Genomic DNA, 18,070 nt, shown 5'->3' on the forward strand with positions numbered 1-18,070 from the left:
TCAAGTTATTTTTATAGCTGTTAAACAGCACTAGTCCAAAATCTCCAATGAAGGTCAATTTTACAACTACCATCAAACCTTTCCTTGGCTGATTAAGGAGAGTTCTTTTGATCTTTCAAATCAAATTCTGTTTCTAAATTCTAACAGTTAAAAGAAGGCTGCATACCTTCTTCTAAGAAATCCACAGAGTGGAATTTTTTCTTTCCACACCTGTTGCCATCAATCCCCATATTGCTTAAGGCAACAATCCTGTGCTATTGGCTGTAGGTCTGGCTTCTTCAACCAAAAATAAACTGAGCCAGAGCTTCATGTCTGAGGACATTACATGCCAAAGGAATTCCAAAGGCTGCCAATTTTTTAAGTACCTGTTGGAAAAATAGGAAGCCATTACAATGACTTGGGACAATAAAGATTAAGGTATTTTTTATTACAAAAATCTATACAGTGAAGTGCCAGATATAGCAATGTAATTATATCTAGTGGACATATAAATATATCAATATATCTATATGTTGTTGGTATATAGATATATAGTTTTTCACAAAATGCCTAATTCTACTACGTACTGCCCAACAAAGATGGCACACAACACTTAAGAGCATAACTGTTGCCATGCTTATCTACTAAACTGAACAGCCAGACACACTCTGTACAACAAACAAAGCAGCTATTAATTCTAAAATGAAACCAGGCAGATCACTCACTTATAAAAATATTGGAATCATATAGTTTTAAGCATTATAAAGGAGGAATATATTATTTAAAACATTTAAATAGTGCATATTGACATTTTGCATGTGGCATAGAAAACAAACATTCCTGTACAACAATATACAGTACACATTAGTTTCAATGTTTGGATACACCCGTGTCTGCAGACTAATAGAAAAAAAAATAACTGAAATGTACATTGCACAATGGATCCAAATCAAAGTGATAAATGGTCCTGGTTTTAGTTTTTAAATGTCATTTCTCTAGATACTGTATGAATAGCCTTGCTATATAAAGGGAAACCATCAGAACATGGCTAGTTTTAGTGCTTTTTTTTGTTGTTAAAAATCCCAAACTACATGCCCACTATTCAGTTCCAAAAACAAAAAGAGGTATTGCACACACAGATGACCTCTGAAGTACTATAAATCCTATTTTCAACCCTGTGTTTATATAAGTCCCCCCAGAATCTACGAAGTTCATGCTTCCCACAGCTTGTAATGATGTTACACCCCCCCTTAAAAAAAAGTATCTTTTGGTCTTTCATGAAACAAAGTGTGTTAATATTAGCTTGTCAGAAAACATGCATGTGAAGTCACTGCATGCAAAATGTAGCACTAGTCAAACTGATATACTTACCCATACAGAAAAGCACCAGTTAAAAATTAACACTTAAGTTTTGCCTGACCTTAATCTTTTTAATGACTGCCATATCATATAGCACAAGCATGTGAATAAGCATCCAACATAGTGAAAATGATCACCAGAATGACATCAAAAGGACATTTTTTAAAAGCTGAACCATGCACAGAAAAAAAAAAAGATCTGCTTACATTACAAGGGTACACCACTGCTTTCTGTTTCCTAGCTGCATCACACATATACAATGTGATAACAAAGTAATTTTTGGAAGGGGTGGAGGGGAGAGAGGATGTTGGCTTATTGTAGGACTTTTTTCTTGTAATTTTTAAGACTTACACAACCCACCAATCCACCCCAAGATGCATGTAAAATGCAGTAATATTAGCCCTTGTTTAAACAGATTTATTTCAGCTATAACAATCATTTTTACTGATTTAGGCCAGTTTAGATCTGCTGGCACTATACAAGTCTAAGCACCATCAGATTTCCCACATGATGACATGGGTAATAAGGTTCTCACATTGTCAATTGGGGAAGGCAAATCATGTCACCACCAGTTGTTAAACAATAACCAAGAAAACGAATAGTAACTCAAGTCCTGTAGGCAGCGTGTGATAATGAATCAGTTTTCCAAGTTGTTTTCTGTGTTTTTAAAATTACATTAAGGAAGGTCACTTTCTGGGCTGTCCACTGCTTTCTTCGTCCAGGAGCTGTGACCACTGACTTGGGGATAAAAAAGAAAAATCCATGGATTGATAACATACTACCTGTGTGACACGTCTTTGTGGGATTTAAACAGAAAGCTGTTCCACAGCAGGACTCAGAAAGGAATTCAGTTTGATTTGGTTTTCCAGGAAAACACAGAATACAGTTGCATATGTATGCGTTTTTATGTTTTACTCTCAATTTTTCTGTAAGAAAAAGGCAACTAGAGTTGTTCAGTGTGGTGTGAAGATCTACATCTTAATTTTCTTCAGTAATGCAAAAAGAAGTTGGAAATAACAAAAAGCTCGTAAATTTCCGAAGTTCTTTAAAGTTGAAAAGATAAAATTCTATAGTCTTTTGGGAAAAGGATGTATCTGTAATACAAAACACTGAAGGAAACTGCATGTAAAGGTAGAGAGAATTAGTTTCCTGTTAATTTGGAACATTTTATTTGCTCCCTAAAAGGGGCCTACTTGCCCTTCGATCATATTTTTGTAGTGGCACCACAATAAAGTTCACATGAAATTCTTTGAAAAGCACATGACAAAAAAGGAACTCAAGCATCAGCCAGTACACATGATGGTAGCTTCAGGGAATATAACTGGTTTTTATGACGTTTTGAAGGAGCATTTTTATATGGATTTTGAAGAATCTTGTTTGCTGATAAGAACTTCAAGGAGCCTAAGTTTGGCTTTTATTTTCTTATACTCCCTGTACTCCTCCAGCATTGGAGTCCGATCCTCTTTCTGAGCATTCCTTTAAAAAAAAAAAAAGGTAAAACATTCAAGAAAGCAACCATAGTCCTTCCAATCTATAAACACACTGACCAGAAAAGGAATATCAGTTTTCTAGCAGAGGATACACACTGCAGTTATCACATATAAGTTCAAGTAAAGAGAGGTTTAGGGGGTGTGAGAACAGTCAAGATGAAAGCAGACATCAGAGAAAGACTATCAGAAAGATAAATCCCAAACCTAAGAAGTAAAGCATCGTGATTTCAATCCAACTTTTTGCAGATAAATATTAATATAAAGAGAGCTACACTTGCATCAATGTCAATCAAAAAGCAATTCCCAGGATGTATATCAAGGGGATATTTTAATGAATTTATAACATCACCACACGGGGATCCAAGCTAATAAAAAAGCTTCGAATACAGCTTAAGTTACAACTTCATCTTTCAATATTTGGCCCAAAATAACCACTATAACTCTAGGAATCATGACAGTTTAAGGCAGGCTTGCAAAACCTGTGGCCTGCCAAAGGATTCTGGGTGGTCTGGGGAAAATGTAGAGAGAAAACATCCTCTGAAATTCTTTGGCATGCAGGGCATGACAATTGTTCATGTGTGACAGAATATTCATTACCAGAGGCTCTGAAAATCTACTACACCACAGAAGACCTCTTCATCTGAATGGGGAGGTTTAATTGAAAGGCAATATTCCCTAAGCTATTATTCTTAAAAGCCATTAGCTGTCAAGACATCCCAGTTTCTAATTCTTTCTGGAGCCTGAAACAATGCATTTAAAGGTCATTTCAGACTCATCACCTAAAATTTCCAACCAAGAAGAAGCAAGTTTTTCTTAATCTTAAGCAATCAGTTAGAGCACACCTGAATTCAAATCCTGACTCCTTTAGCTGGGAGACCCTGAGCAAGTCACTTCACTTCACTCAACCTCAATTTCCTCATCTGTAAAATAAGGGAGTTGGACTCAGTGGCCTCCCGAGGCCCTCAATTTTATGATCCTTTGATCCTAAGATCTCTTAAATCCCACACCTGATGGGTTTTGGCTCTAAGGTTTACTCCAAAAGGCCAATAACATAAATGTAATACAACCAGGCATAGCCAGCTTGACTCAATATGCTTTCCAAGCACTTTCTGAACTAAAGGAAGAAGGGCAGTCAGTCTGTCTGTCTGTCTGTCTGTCTCTCTCTCCACCTGTAATGTCAAGGGTATAGGAAACTCCCTCTCCTAATGTTGACTCGGTCTCAGAGTTGCCTTGGGCACTTACGGCTGAAGTGACTTGGCCCATGGTTACACAGTTATGTGTCAGAAACAGGATTTGAACCCATGTCCTCTGACTTCCTTACTCCAAAGAGGACTCTTTTAGCCACTATTAAGAATCCACTCAAACTGAGAGAACCACATTTAGTTTGTCCCTTGGCTTCTTTCCTTCTCTTTGCTCCCAGGTGAATAAATTACACCAGCCATGAAGCTGTTTTAAAGGGGAAAAATCCACCTCTCCATTATCCTGTGAATATTTTATCAGATGTTCACTTGCATATATAACAGCACCTACTATGTACCTCTGATATTTCCTCATTTTGTGTGAGCAAGAGGGGAACTGTCAGAGTGGTTTTCAAACTATATTTCAAAGTCTGTAATAAGTTAAAATGTAGCAAGCCTGCCTGAAGAATTAGACTGATTTCTCATTACAAAAAAGAAAATCACTTCATATATAACAGTAACCCTGAAAGTTTGTTATAACAGAGTGGGGAGGGACTATCTCACTGCTTTGATGGTTATTTTGCCAACAACAAACCTTCCATTTTGTTGATAAAATGCTTCTTCAAATTCCCGTAATGTCTTGCGTAGCTTCTTTTTTTCAGCTCTGGCTTTCCAAAGTTGCTCTAGTAATTCAGGCCTAATAGTAAAATAAGGGGAAAAAACATTTATCCAGTGAAGATCTGTTCCATATGAAAAAATAGGTTATTCAGTGTGTTCCAGTTCAAGCACCATTTTCTTGTACACAGCACTTTAAACTTTATGAAGTGTTTCCATATAGGTATATATACACATTTATCAATCAACATTTATTAAGCATCTACTTACATATATGTATATATGTACATATGTATATCTATATTATATATTAATATATAATATGCATAATATAGTTATATATGCATATATACGTATATGTCTGTGTATATATCTGTTTTAAAAATATAATTTGGTTGTCTGTTCCTTTAAAGTAGTATGCATGTCATCCATATTGGAGGAATGGTAAAGAATTTTTTTTGGTACAGACTTGTGACTTCAATTGTGTAGTAAAGAATAACATTTCAGAAACTTTGTCTTTGGGAAACAACACATATTGTGTGCTATACACATGACTGACTGTTCCCCCAATGTAATTAAAGAGCCAATCCTTTAACCTAATATTTTATTATGTTCTACAACATATGGAAATAATAGGCCAGAATACATACATGGAAGCTGCTCGAGTACTTGACAGACGGAGGTCCAGAGCCAGCTTTTCTTGACTTTCTTCAACATCAGATTCTGAATTTTCCAATGAGCTTGAAAAGGTCTGTGTTTGTGTGGCAGTTTTCAAGATATCATTTAACTCGGAAGACAAATTAACACCATCTTCTTCTTCTTCCTAAACAGATATAAGATATAAGGCAATGAATCAAACAGACCATCAATTTCAGATTTGTAAGCAACAGATAAAGGAACAGTCTTTAAAGGAATACCTTAATTTCTTCAAAAAAATGGGCCGTTTCTCCTTCTATGATAGGCTGTAACATTTGACCTCGTCTCTTGGTAGATGGGGATCCCTAAAACAAACACCACATATGGCTTTGGATACTAAATCACTGGATATTCAGTACTACAGCAAGACAAAATTTAGTAACACTTTGGTATGATACAGAAAAAAATTCCCATTTTTAAGACATCATATTCAAGTTTTTTTATCTTTAAAATGCTGGAAAACAAAATCTTTATAACTCAATGTCCAAAGATAAAACTATGGAGTTAAAAAAAACCAAACATTTTAATGGTGCTCAGCAATAATGGGTGCATTAAGAAATCCGTGTTGTACATACAAGAATGGGAGTGATGCTTGCCCTTGTTAGCATCTGTTTCACAAGCCGGTATCTATCATAGAGAGGTTTAACAATATGTCTCTCTTCTCTGGTTACCTGCAACAAAAGGAAATGATAAGGAAGCTAGCAAAATAAATAAGAAATCCAAATGTCTACAACTTTAAACAAGATCCTCATTTTCCATGTTAAAATGGGAGTTTAAAGGAAAACAGTAAAATACAGGTAAATGCAAATTTTAGTCTGAAGAATTTAACAGATGATCCCAAGAGAGGGTAGGTGGCTAGTTGACATAGTGAACAGAGTGCCAGGACTAGAGTCAAGAAAGACTGATCTTCTGGAATTCAAATCTGGTTTCAGACACTTACTAACTGTGTGACCCTAGGCAAGTCACTTAATCCTGTTTGCTTCAGTTTCCTTCATGCATAAAGTGAGCTGGAGAAGGAATTGGCAAACCACTCCAGTATCTTTGCCAAGAAAACCCCAAATGCGATCACGAAGAGTTGGATACGACTGAAAACTGAAATTCCCAAGGGAGGAATAAAAAGGAGACTTTTAAAAAAAAACTACTACATCCAGAAGGAAACCTATCAACAACATAGGAAAATATGGTCCAAATCACTATTAACAGAAATGCCTGGTATTACGAGTTTTTAATCATCGTCATCAGATTGGCAAGATGGCCCTCAAAATGACCAACTATTAGAGCAACTGTCAGAAGACAGGCAAACTAATGCACTACTGGTAGAACTAGGACTTGATTTATGTGATCTAAAAAGCATTTTGGAACTAAACTCATCCACATCACTAAATGATACTTATTGTTGATCCACTACTAGGCATATATCCCAAAGAGATTAAAGAGAAAAGACCCAATTATACAAAAATAGATATAGCAGCACTTTTTGGCATACCTAAAAACCAGAAATGAAGACAGTGCCCATCAATTGGAGAATGTGCAATATAAAAATTATGAAAGAGATAGTTTCATAGAAACTTGAATACTTATATGAACTGACAGAGTAAAATGAGCATGGAAACAATTGATGCAATGTCTACAATACTGTAAAGAAAGACTTAACTTTGATCTATACAATGATTAACCATAATTCCATGAGACTGATAGAACATAATCCTCACCTCTTGAAAGAAATATGATGGACTAGAGGTAACGAATGACACATTTTCAGACACGGACACCATCAGACATGGTGAATTTGTTTTGTTTGACTATGCTTTTTGTTACAAAGGAAGGTGGGAAATGGAGTGGAGGGCGGGGGAAGGTGGGCTCGTACACCTCCCACCCCAAATTAAAGAACATTAGTCAAGTTTTTCTTTTTTAAAATGCACAAAAAAAGAACAGAGAAAGTTCTAGGAGAGACACAGGACAGCTCTGGAATTAACTATACTTTGTATATAGAAATATTCATGTCTTCTGGTTTGTCAAGTTCCAAATAACAAAAAAATTAAAATTTTGATATACTGATATCTAAATGACTTATACACAACTCCACATTTCTTCTTCCCACAGTAATGAATAACTACGCCTTGTCCAATCTACAAAGTCTCTTCATCACCATTTCACCCTTTTTCTCTCAGAACACAGAAAAAGAGGTATCTCAACTCCTTGCTAAAGCTAATCCCATTTACTTAAGCCTATCTGCTCCAGGGTCCTCTAGGATCTTTTTTTTATAACAGTCATCCTATATTACTACTATAACTGCCACTTCTAACATGTTAATGTGTTTCTTTGTACTGTGCCTGGCACAAAGTAATTAATAAATACTTGTTCACTGACAACATACATAAGCAAATAACAGAATTTTAGATTAAGAACTGGAAAATACCTAATAGGCCATCAAGTTCACCCCTTCTCCTTTTACAGATGAAAAACAGAAGAGGTAACTTGTCCAATGTTCAAAGAGGAGTAAAGTAATAATATTTATACAGCACTTTAAGATTTTTAAAGTAATTTATCCCTCCCCTCTATTTGACCCTAGAACCAAGTCTACAAATGAGAAAACTAAGACACACAGTCCTAGAGTTGGTATTCAAGGCAGTAGCTGAACCCAGGTCTCTCGACTCTTGGTCCCACATATGCACTACATAAGGTTGCTTCTCTCATCCACCTTTAATCTTTCACTCCACTGGCTCTTTCCCATCTGCCAACCATATATTAAGCACTTACTATGTATCAGGCCCTATACTGAGTGCTCAGCCCTGTAATGTAGGTGGTATACACCAAGGTTCTGTCCTTAACCTTTTCCTCTTTTTTTCTATACTCTCCCCCTTGGCAATCTCATTCAGTCAACATACGATTCCAACCATAATTTTTATAAAGATGACTCCCAAATCTCTATCACTCTTGATGCCTACTTCTAGCCTCCAGACCCTCATCTCCAACTGGGTGTCCAACTTGCCGCTTAAGCCAGTATGTTACAAAGATAACACTCAATGCAGTAGAAAAAGAATGAGACTTGGAGTCAGATGACCTGGATTTGAAATCCAGTTCTGCTACTTACTATAACCGAAGTGGCTACAGTGAGTCAAAACCACCCTGAGACTCTGTTTCATCATCTACAAAATGAGGGGGTTAAGATTAGTTGAAATCTTTTTTTGAATAAGTTTTGATTGATACTTTCCATTTCTTATGTTACCACAGCATCCTATGTATGCCTTCCCCTCCAAGAGAGCCATCCCACATGATAAATAGTGAAGGGTAGATCACATCTCTTCATTTGAGTCTCACTTGATCTTCATAACTTTTGTTATATTTACTTTTGATTTTTGGCATGTCATTGTTCTTTCCATTTATATTGTTATAATTATTGTGTTTATTGTTTTCCTGGCTCTGCTTACTTCACTTTGCATCGCTTCATGTAGATCTTTCTATGCTTCTCTGTGTTCACCACACACACTCTTACAGTAAAAGTTCCAGAAGAAACAAAGGATAGGATGGATAGCTTTAGAACTAAATTAATGAATTTCCTCGACCACTGCATTCACATACCACAATTTGTTTAGCCATTTCTCAACCAACAGACTTTTACTTTCTTTCTAATTCTTAGCTTTCACAAAAAAAAATGGATTAGTTGAAATCTAATATCCTTTCTGTTTCTATATTCTATGACCTTTTCTGCTAAGGCTGTTCTTCATTCTAATTTCACTATTTCTGTCAGTGGCAACAACCAGTCTCAATATTTATTAAGTGCCTAAAATATGTGTGTATTTTATAGACCAGGGGCACATATATACAGAATAAATACAAAGTAGTTGATAAAGTGTCCAGAAAGAGTTTAGAAAGTTGTGCTTAAGCTCCTTTTTGAAGGAAGAAAGGCATTCTATGACACAGAGATGAAGAGGGAAGTGCATTCCAGGCAAGGGGGAAACAGCTATTCCCCAAATGATAAATGGTCAAAGGATGTGAACAGGCATTTTTCAGAAGAAATCAAAACTATCTATAGTTAAGTGAAAAAATGCTCTAAATCACTACTAATTAGAGGGCTGCAAATTAAAACAACTCTGAGGTACCACCTCACACCTATCAGAAATGACAAATGCTAGAGGGGATGAGTGAAAATGGGTGCATTAAGGAACTACTGGTAGAGTAGTGAACTGGCCCAACCATTGTGGAAAACAATCTGGAATTACACCCAAAGGGCTATAAAACTGTGCATATATCCTTTGACCATGCAATACCACCACTAGGTTTGTACCCCAAAGAGATTAAAGAAAAAGGAAAAGGATCTATTTATACAAAAATATTTAAAGCAGCTCTTTTTTGTGGTGGAAAAGAACTGAAAATTGGGAGGATGCTCATCAATTGGGGAAATGGATGAACAAGTTGTGATACAAGATTGTGATATAAGAAAGGAGAAAAGTGGTTTCAGAAAAACACAGCAAGACTTATATGAACTAATGCAAAGCAGAATGACCAAGGGATCACTGTACACAGTAACAGCAACTTTGTAACAATCAATTGGGAAAGACATGACTAATCTGATCATACAATGATTCAAGACAATTCCAAAGCATTCATGATGAAAAAATGCTATCATTCTCTAGAGAGAGAACTGATGAACTCTGGGAGCACAATGAAGGATAATTTTCTCACTTAAATTTTTTTTTTTTGCGATATGGCTAATTATGGTTTATATTATTTCCCATGTATAATGGATATCATATTGTTTGCCTTCTCAGTGCGCAGGAAGGGAGGGTAAGAGGAAGGGAAACATAATAAATTTTAAAATATGTAGGGGAGAGAGAGTTGAGTTTAGAAAGAAAAAATAAATTCAGTTTTGTACAGGGCAGCCTATAAATTAGGAAAGTAGGCAGTATTTGAGGTTGGGTGAGTCTTGAAGGAAGTAAGGAAATCCAAGAGGTGGATAAAAGAAGGGCATGCACTGCAGGCCTGGCAAAGAGCCAGCGAAAAGGCATGGATTGCCATGATGAAAAACAGGAAGACTAGTTTTGGGGGGGACAGATGACATCATCATGGAAAGAGGAGTACTGAATAATAAGGCTCTAAAGGGTTTTGAAAGTCAAGCAGATATATTTATGATTTATCCTAGCCAAGAGTGATAAGGGCTTGAACTAAGATGGACATGTGAGTAGTGAAAAGGGAGCAGATGTAATGCTGTGGAGAGAACCAACAGGATTTGGTCACTCATTTGGATGCATGTAGTAAAGAAGAGTGAGGAGCTGCTCAAGTTGCAAAACTGGGCAACTGGAAGGATGGAAGTGCCACCAAAAGAAATATGGAAGCTCAGAAGAAGGGTAGGGTTGGGGAGAAAGAACATAAATTCTTGTTCTGGACATGGTGAGTTTGACATACTCATGGGACATCATTTCAAAATGTCCAACAGGCAGCTGTGATGCAGGACTGGAACTCAGGAGGGAATGAACTGAAAAATATAGAGTTGAGAGTTACCTGCATACAGATGATAACCAAGTGAAGAGGACCAAGAAGAGGATATACAGCTAGAAAATGATCAGGCAAAACCGATCGAGAATTAGCCGAGTCAGGCAGATGATAGAATTAGCAAAGAGTAGTGTAACAAAAACTAAAGTTATCCAAGAGGAGACAGAGTGGTGAACAGTCAAATATCACTACAGAAAGGTCAATGAAGAGGACTGAGAAAATACCAACAGATTTGGCAACTGAGAGATTATTGGCAGATTCCTACCTGTCCTTTTAAGTCCAAATCAAATGTCACTTCCTCCATAAAGCCTTCCGTAGCTCTATTCCTTACCTATTGGTAAGAACTTTTCTCTATCTGATCTCACCACAGCAAGTGTACCTCAGGGATGCATTTAAGTATGCTACATTATCAGGATATATCTCATTTCATTAACATGTAAGCTCCTCAAGTGTGAGATGATAAAAAAAAAAGGAGTGAGATGATCACAATCTTTGTATTTGTATCTCCACACATCTAGCACAGTGCCTGGCACATGGCAGATTAGACTATATAAATGCTTGTTGATTGATATCCTCTACTAGAATAGCCAGCTAGATGGCTCAATGGATAAAGCACTGGGCCTGGAGTCAGGAAGACCTCAGTTCCAATTTAGCCTCAAACACTTATTACCTATGTGACCCTGGGCAAGTCACCACTCTAGTATCTCTGCCAAGAAAACCCCATGTACAATATGACCCAAGAGCTCATGAAGAGTCAGATATGACTGAATCACTAAACAACAACAACTAGAATAGAGTAGAATAGAATAGCCTGATGGAACCAGATTAAAATGTAACTGGGAAATATTTAACTAAATAAAAATAGAATAGAATAATGTAAATATGTGGTTTTCTAAGTCAATACATAGCCTGCAGGGATCCTCATGGACAGTTTAATGGTCCCCCATTTCTATCTGAATTTGGTATCACTGGATTTAACCATTAAGGATCCATAAGAGTTGGGACCATACTGAACTAAACTTTATTTTATGTATCATATATTATATTTATGTAATATATACATGATACTCACATTTTATTATATTATGCATGTTACATACACATGCTTATTATAGTCTATCAGGGAAAACAGAATACACACACAAAAGTCAATACAGAATATATTCAAAGTAAAGCCATGGTAATTTTTTTTTTGTCTAAGGCAGCTAGGTGGCACAGTAGATAGAGTGCAGAACCTGCAGTCAGGAAGATTCTTCTTCCTGGGTTCAAATCTGGCCTCAGATACTTACTGGGTGACCCTGGGCAAGTCACTTAACCCTATTTGCCTCAGTTTCTTCATCTATAAAATGAGCTGGAGAAGGAAGTGGAAAAGCACTCCAATATCTTTGCCAAGAAAACCCCAAATGGGGTCACAAAGAGTTGGACACAAGTGAACAACATTTTTTGCTTGAAGGGAAAGGAAGGGAGATACCAAAAAAGGCATCATGTAGGAGGTCGCACTTGAGCTGAGCTTTGAATGAAGCTACTTCATTTAAAGTAAGGAAGGAAGGAGTGCACTGCAGGCTTGGGAGACACCAGCTTGTACAAAGGCACAAAAAAAGAAGATGGAATATTGTTGTGTCTGAAAAGTAGCAAGGAGATCAATTTGTCTGGAACACAGACTAAAAGAAAGGGTGTAATAAGCCTGGAGAAGTAGGAGCTAGACTGTGAGGGGCTTTAACTAGTCTTTTTTTTCCTAACAGCAATAAGAAGACTACAGCTTTTGGAACAGGAGAATGACATAGTCAGACCTGTGCTTTCTGAACATCACTTTGGTAACTGTATGAATAGATTAGAGAAAGAAAGACTGGACACAGGGGGACCAGTTAGAAGACTTATTTCAATAAACCAGGGAAAAACTGAAACATGATGACAGCTACATGTGTAGAGAAAAGGAGATTTGTATTATGTTTTAAAAGTGGCATCAACAAGGTTAGCACCTGACTGGAAATGGGTGCTGAGAGTGAATAGCAAGTACACAATAGCTCCTAGTTGGGAACCTACTTGACTAACATGATCAGAGTGTCCCGGGAAGAAATAGGAAAGTCAGATAGAGGAATGAGTTTTGGGACATACGTAATGAACTTCAAGTACCTTCTGCTTGGTGGAAAAGCTAAAATACTGATTTTTTTATCTGATAAAAAAAGTTATATGGTCTCCTAGTTTTATTTCATACTATTTGGCTAAGGTGTTATTTCAGCAAACTTAATCTCTGATTAATAGAAATCATTTCAAAGTGCAGGAAACAATTCTCTAGGTCAGAGGTGTCAAACATGCTACATACGGCCCACAACACTTCTGAGTACAGTGAACCAGATTAAAATGTAATCGGGAAATAGTTAAAACAAATACAATAAAGTATAGATAATATCACACTTTAAAACTAAGTCAGTATGTGATCAATAGGGATCCTTACATACAGATTAGTGCCCCTGTTTCTATTTGAGTTTGACATCACTGCCCTAGGCAACAGTTCAGAACAGAAGGTAAACCATTATCACAGTAATGGTAACCTTTTTACAATAAAATCAAGCAAGAGAAAGACATTACCGGTCTTCCATGCTGACTTTCATAGTACAGAAGGCTTTTCTGGAGAGAAGTTTTCTCTTCGGCCAAATGATCTTTAGTCATTTTCTATAAGAAAGAAACAATACTGTCACGTTCATTCATTTCTAAGGTTGAAATGACTCTACATATACAACCCAGTTCAGGTTGATAAGAATAGATCCCATACTTAAAAATATTTAAGGAACTGAATTCCAAAGCTTACTTGAATCTTACTCTTCCAGTAAAGGAGTTCTATTTTATGACGAACTGTGGTCTCTCCTGCTCTTTCTCTTTAAACAGGAGCTCAAAAGGCCTAAGCCATATACGATCTATCTAAATGATCTATCTAAACTATATACAACCTAGGGGTTTGTAACCCTTTTTGTCATGGTTCCCTTTGATAATCTAGTCTGGTGAAGTCTATGGACTTCTCAGAATAACATCTTTAAATATATAAAATATATAAAATTACAAAAGAAATCAATTATACTGAAATAGTTATCAAAATATTTTTTAAACATTCAGAGACCTCAGATTAAGAATCCTGGATCTGAATTGATGATTATCGTTTCCTAATTTAAAGGGTAAACAACTATGGAGAATAATTGTTACAACCACCACTGATAAACTATTCTAAATAAAAGACTGCCTCAGCCAACAACTTTTCACAATGTCATTAATGTATTTTGACTAAACCTCACTATAAACAACCATTTATAGCCGTTAGACCACTTATTACACTTTTCCCCTGAAACTATTCCCCTAATATTCTACAGAAATGTTTTCATAGGACCAATTAACAATAAGAGGCAGAACATTTTTATATTATCTAAAGTTGCATTAGCTGGCCCTTATAAAAATTGCATGCCAAATGTGAAATTTTTATGTCTATTTGAATCTTGTTATCTTCAAGATTTATATCTACACACATATTAGTAGGTCTAATATATCACTATAATTAATACATAAAATATATTTTATCATATGTGCACGTGCGTATTGTATGAATAGTGCATATACAATATGCACACATGTATACAAATATACATATGCATATAGACAATATAGGTAAAGGTGTAGGTACAGATATATCAGGAGTCTTGATTTCTAGTCCTGACTACCAATAACTATGTGAGATCTTCCTCAAGTCATCTCTCCAATTTCTCGGTCTGTGAAGACAGGCAGTTATGTCAGAGGTTCTCAGAGCTTCTTTCTAGTTATAAAGCTAGATTATAAATGTGATTCTATGACTTAGAAGCAATCAGCAAAGGGACTAAAAACAAATTAAGGTCCATGAATAATTAACAGTGAACTTCTCAGCAAAGGGTAAGTTTTTAATACTTTGTGGGTTTTGGAGGTTTTATCAGAGTGGGTAGGGAGAAGGCAAGGTATGGCACCTCTCTTAAACAAATGAAGAGATCAAGATCACCTAGATTCAAAAAGCTTAGAAAAAAGCAAGTCTACAGAGACTAAAAAGATTCTGTGAGATCTAAAAAACGACAGAGAGCAAAAAGAACAACTAGCTTAGAACTGGAAAGGACTAATCCCTTCATTTTACTGAAAAAGAAATGTTTCAGAAAAGCAAAGTACTTTGCCCAAGGTCAAAAGCAGGAATTAGACCTAGAGCTTGTGGCTCAAAATTCAGTGCCCATTCCAGTCCCCAGTCAAATTCATCTTCATAGAGCTAGTATTATGCAGGGTACAGAATATTACAGGTCAGGAGGCCTGTACCTTAACCCCATTTCTGCCTAACTAGTGCTTCAGGCACTTCAGTCACTTCCCTCCTCTGAAGCCTCACTTTTCTCTCCTGGATGCAGAGGGCTGAAGGTGGACCTCCCAGCTCTACCATTCTATGACACAGCAAAACAAGGAGAGAATTGGTTCCACTGGAATGACTGAGCAGAATTAGGTGAGGTTAGTTTAGGAAGGCTTCCTCAGGCAGTGAGAGAAAAGGTCTGGGTTTGCATTTTGAAGGAGAGGGACAGTGGGGATAAAAATAAAGGAGAGTGTGGGAAGCTAAAAGGAATAAATTTGCGTGTATGTTTGGCAGGGGAAAGTATAAATAGGAGAGGAAGAAAAAAATGAAAGACCATCCTTGATTGAAGGGTGTGGTGCAACAGAAAGAACACTAAATATAGAGTCAGAAGACCTGGGTTCAAATTCCAACCCTAGTACTGTATAATGGGGCAAATCACTTAATCCCTCTGGGACTCAGTTTTCTCATGTGAAAAGAATGTGTCTAGATGACTTTTCAGGTCCCTTCCCAGTCTAAATCTATGGCCCTGTGAATAACACTACCACTCAAGGTTGACTTTTATTAGGATTCTACATGTCATTTTGAGTTAAAAATCACATTTCAGCTTGAGTATAAGACATGAAATCATGATTACTTTAATGTCTTCTGGAAGGCTTCTTTCCACACGCTTCTCTTTCAGTCTTTTCAGAATAAGTTCAAGTGTTGCCTCCTTGGTTGGTTTTTTCTCCTTTTGTATGACCCTGGATTCACCTTCATTCTCTTCAACCTCATGCTCTAGAGAAGAGCCAAAGCTTTTTGGAAGAGTGTTACTGCGGGGACGTGTTTGAGGTACAAATTCCCCATCAGAGCTTTTGTGCTTTGCATCTACAATTCAGAATTCAACAGGACAAACAATGATTGTTTTTATATCAGAATGAGTCAAGAAAGAGAACTGATATGACACAAGAACACTCATATATGAGCACATGATCTCAATCATCTCAAGATGTTTATATTATACCAACAATAAATAATAACCAGGCCAGTCAGTTCAATTAGTGAACTGTTGATAGCATCCAGACAATGGATTTGCAATCAGGGAATTAACATTCGTTATGTGTGATGAAATCCTAGAGTTCTGAGAAGTGGTTCTGGAAAACTAAACAAAAAGGTTCTTTCCAGTAAACAGGTCAGATTGTACTTAGACTATTTTTAGTGTAGTTATCAAATAATTAAAAACTCACTTTTCTCCCCTACTTCCTGCCGAGAAATTTTTACTTAGATACTACTAGTCAATAAGCATTTATTAAGTATTTACTTTTTGCTAGGCATTGTACTAAGTGCTAGGAATACAAAAACAGGCAAAATCAAGGTTCCTGTTCTCCAGAAGTTCCCATTCTAATGGAGGTGACAACATGTAAATGACTATGTACATATGAGATATATGCAGTGTAAGTGAAAGGCAGTCTTAGAGGGAAAGGACCACCAGTGGATGGAGAAAGGAAGATTCCTACGGAAGGTTAAGGTGTGATCAGTTGTAAAGGAAGCCAAGGGAAGGTAGAAGTTGGAGACTGCTACAAAAAAAGAATTAAGTAGTCTGCAAAATCAAACGATGGGTCGGCTTTTCATTTGGTTTTTCTTTAAAGGTCAATTTAATCAACTGAAACTGCATTCTCTGCAACTCAGACCAAACGCACATCAAGAATTGCTTTGGAAATGCTGAAAATGAAAAGAAGTGAACTTAAAATAAAGCTTTAGTGGAGGCATTTTTATTGAATCACGCAGAATACAACCAAAGAAAACAGGACAGATATTAAATTTTCATGTGTACGCTTTAGTGAGAAGATAGCTGTCTGTAAATCTTCAAATTCTTAAGTTGCTATGTGCTATTTAACAAGTTCCAAATACTTGAAGCTTAGGAAAGAAAACATAATTGCCCTGTTACTGTCAAAGTCTTCTCAAATAGTGTTCTTACACCTCTGCAATGGGAATTGGAAAAAGAGTAAATTTTCTTTTTCATAACCATTACCAAGATGAAAAAGGAGCAAATTTCAAAGTATCAATCAATTCCTTGGATAATGTTGTATAACACAAATATTTATATTTGAATGGATATCAGTTTAAAAGAAAGAAAAGCACATTATATACCTTTAATTTGCTTCCTTAGTTTAGTAAGCTCTGTCATCCACTTTAAAACTTTGGGATTGGCTGCGATATCACTGTAGGAGGGCTGTAAATAAAAGGAAAAACTTTCAAATGCGTCCTTTAAAAAGACTAACTGAAGGGGCAGCTAGGTGGTGCAGCAGATACAGCACCGGCCCTGAAGTCAGGAGGAGCTGAGTTCAAATCTGGCCTCAGACCAAACACTTGACTCTAGCTGTGTGACCCTGGGCAAGTCACTTAACCCCAACTGCCTTAAAAAAAGAGAGAGACTAACTTAGACTTTCAGATAGATACAGACATATAACACACACACACACACACACACACACTCTTTATGAGGTGACAACAATACCACAAACAAACTGTCAATGATAAACATCTGCCTCAAAAATGCTTGGTTCAATTCAATTATTTATTGTATGAGAGGCAGCAGTGGAATACTGGCTAAAGAGCTGGCCTGAGAGCCAGGAGGATCTCCGTTCAAATCCCAATGGTGATATTTAATGGGTGATCATGGGTAAGTAACTTTACTTCTCTCAGTGCTCAAGGCCAGTGGTATCAAACACAAACATAATGGGTGGCCACTAACCCATACATAAAGATCCCTGCCCTATTTTGTTAAATATTTCCCCATTACATTTCCCAATTAAGTCTAATAAGTTCAGGTCCAATGAGACAAGTAGACCGTGTTTTTTAAACCTCTGCTCTAGGCAATTCTCTAAGAATAGAGAAGTTGCAGAGAAGATGACAACCTGCATTGATAGGAGAAAGTTTCC

General features: G+C 36.6%; 1 protein-coding gene across 6 annotated transcripts in view; it reads right to left on the reverse strand.

Moving 5' to 3' along the window:
- Nucleotides 1-406: 406 nt before the first annotated feature.
- Nucleotides 407-18,070, reverse strand: part of FAM13B (family with sequence similarity 13 member B) — a 107,747-nt gene continuing 90,083 nt past the window's right edge. For all 6 annotated transcript variants that reach the window (XM_078150433.1, XM_021004977.2, XM_021004976.2 and 3 more), the window contains 8 exons: nt 17,280-17,361; nt 15,787-16,016; nt 13,400-13,483; nt 5,893-5,988; nt 5,539-5,622; nt 5,272-5,444; nt 4,602-4,703; nt 407-2,814 (listed from right to left, as the gene is read on the reverse strand). In XM_078150433.1, coding sequence (XP_078006559.1) covers nt 2,691-2,814; nt 4,602-4,703; nt 5,272-5,444; nt 5,539-5,622; nt 5,893-5,988; nt 13,400-13,483; nt 15,787-16,016; nt 17,280-17,361 — 975 coding nt within the window. In that variant the 3' untranslated portion in view covers nt 407-2,690. The remainder of the gene's footprint in view (nt 2,815-4,601; nt 4,704-5,271; nt 5,445-5,538; nt 5,623-5,892; nt 5,989-13,399; nt 13,484-15,786; nt 16,017-17,279; nt 17,362-18,070) is intronic.

This window comes from Phascolarctos cinereus, unplaced genomic scaffold (assembly GCF_003287225.1).
Source record: "Phascolarctos cinereus isolate Bilbo 61053 unplaced genomic scaffold, phaCin_HiC Scaffold_2;HRSCAF=192, whole genome shotgun sequence".
In the NCBI taxonomy this organism is placed as follows: Eukaryota; Metazoa; Chordata; class Mammalia; order Diprotodontia; family Phascolarctidae; genus Phascolarctos; species Phascolarctos cinereus.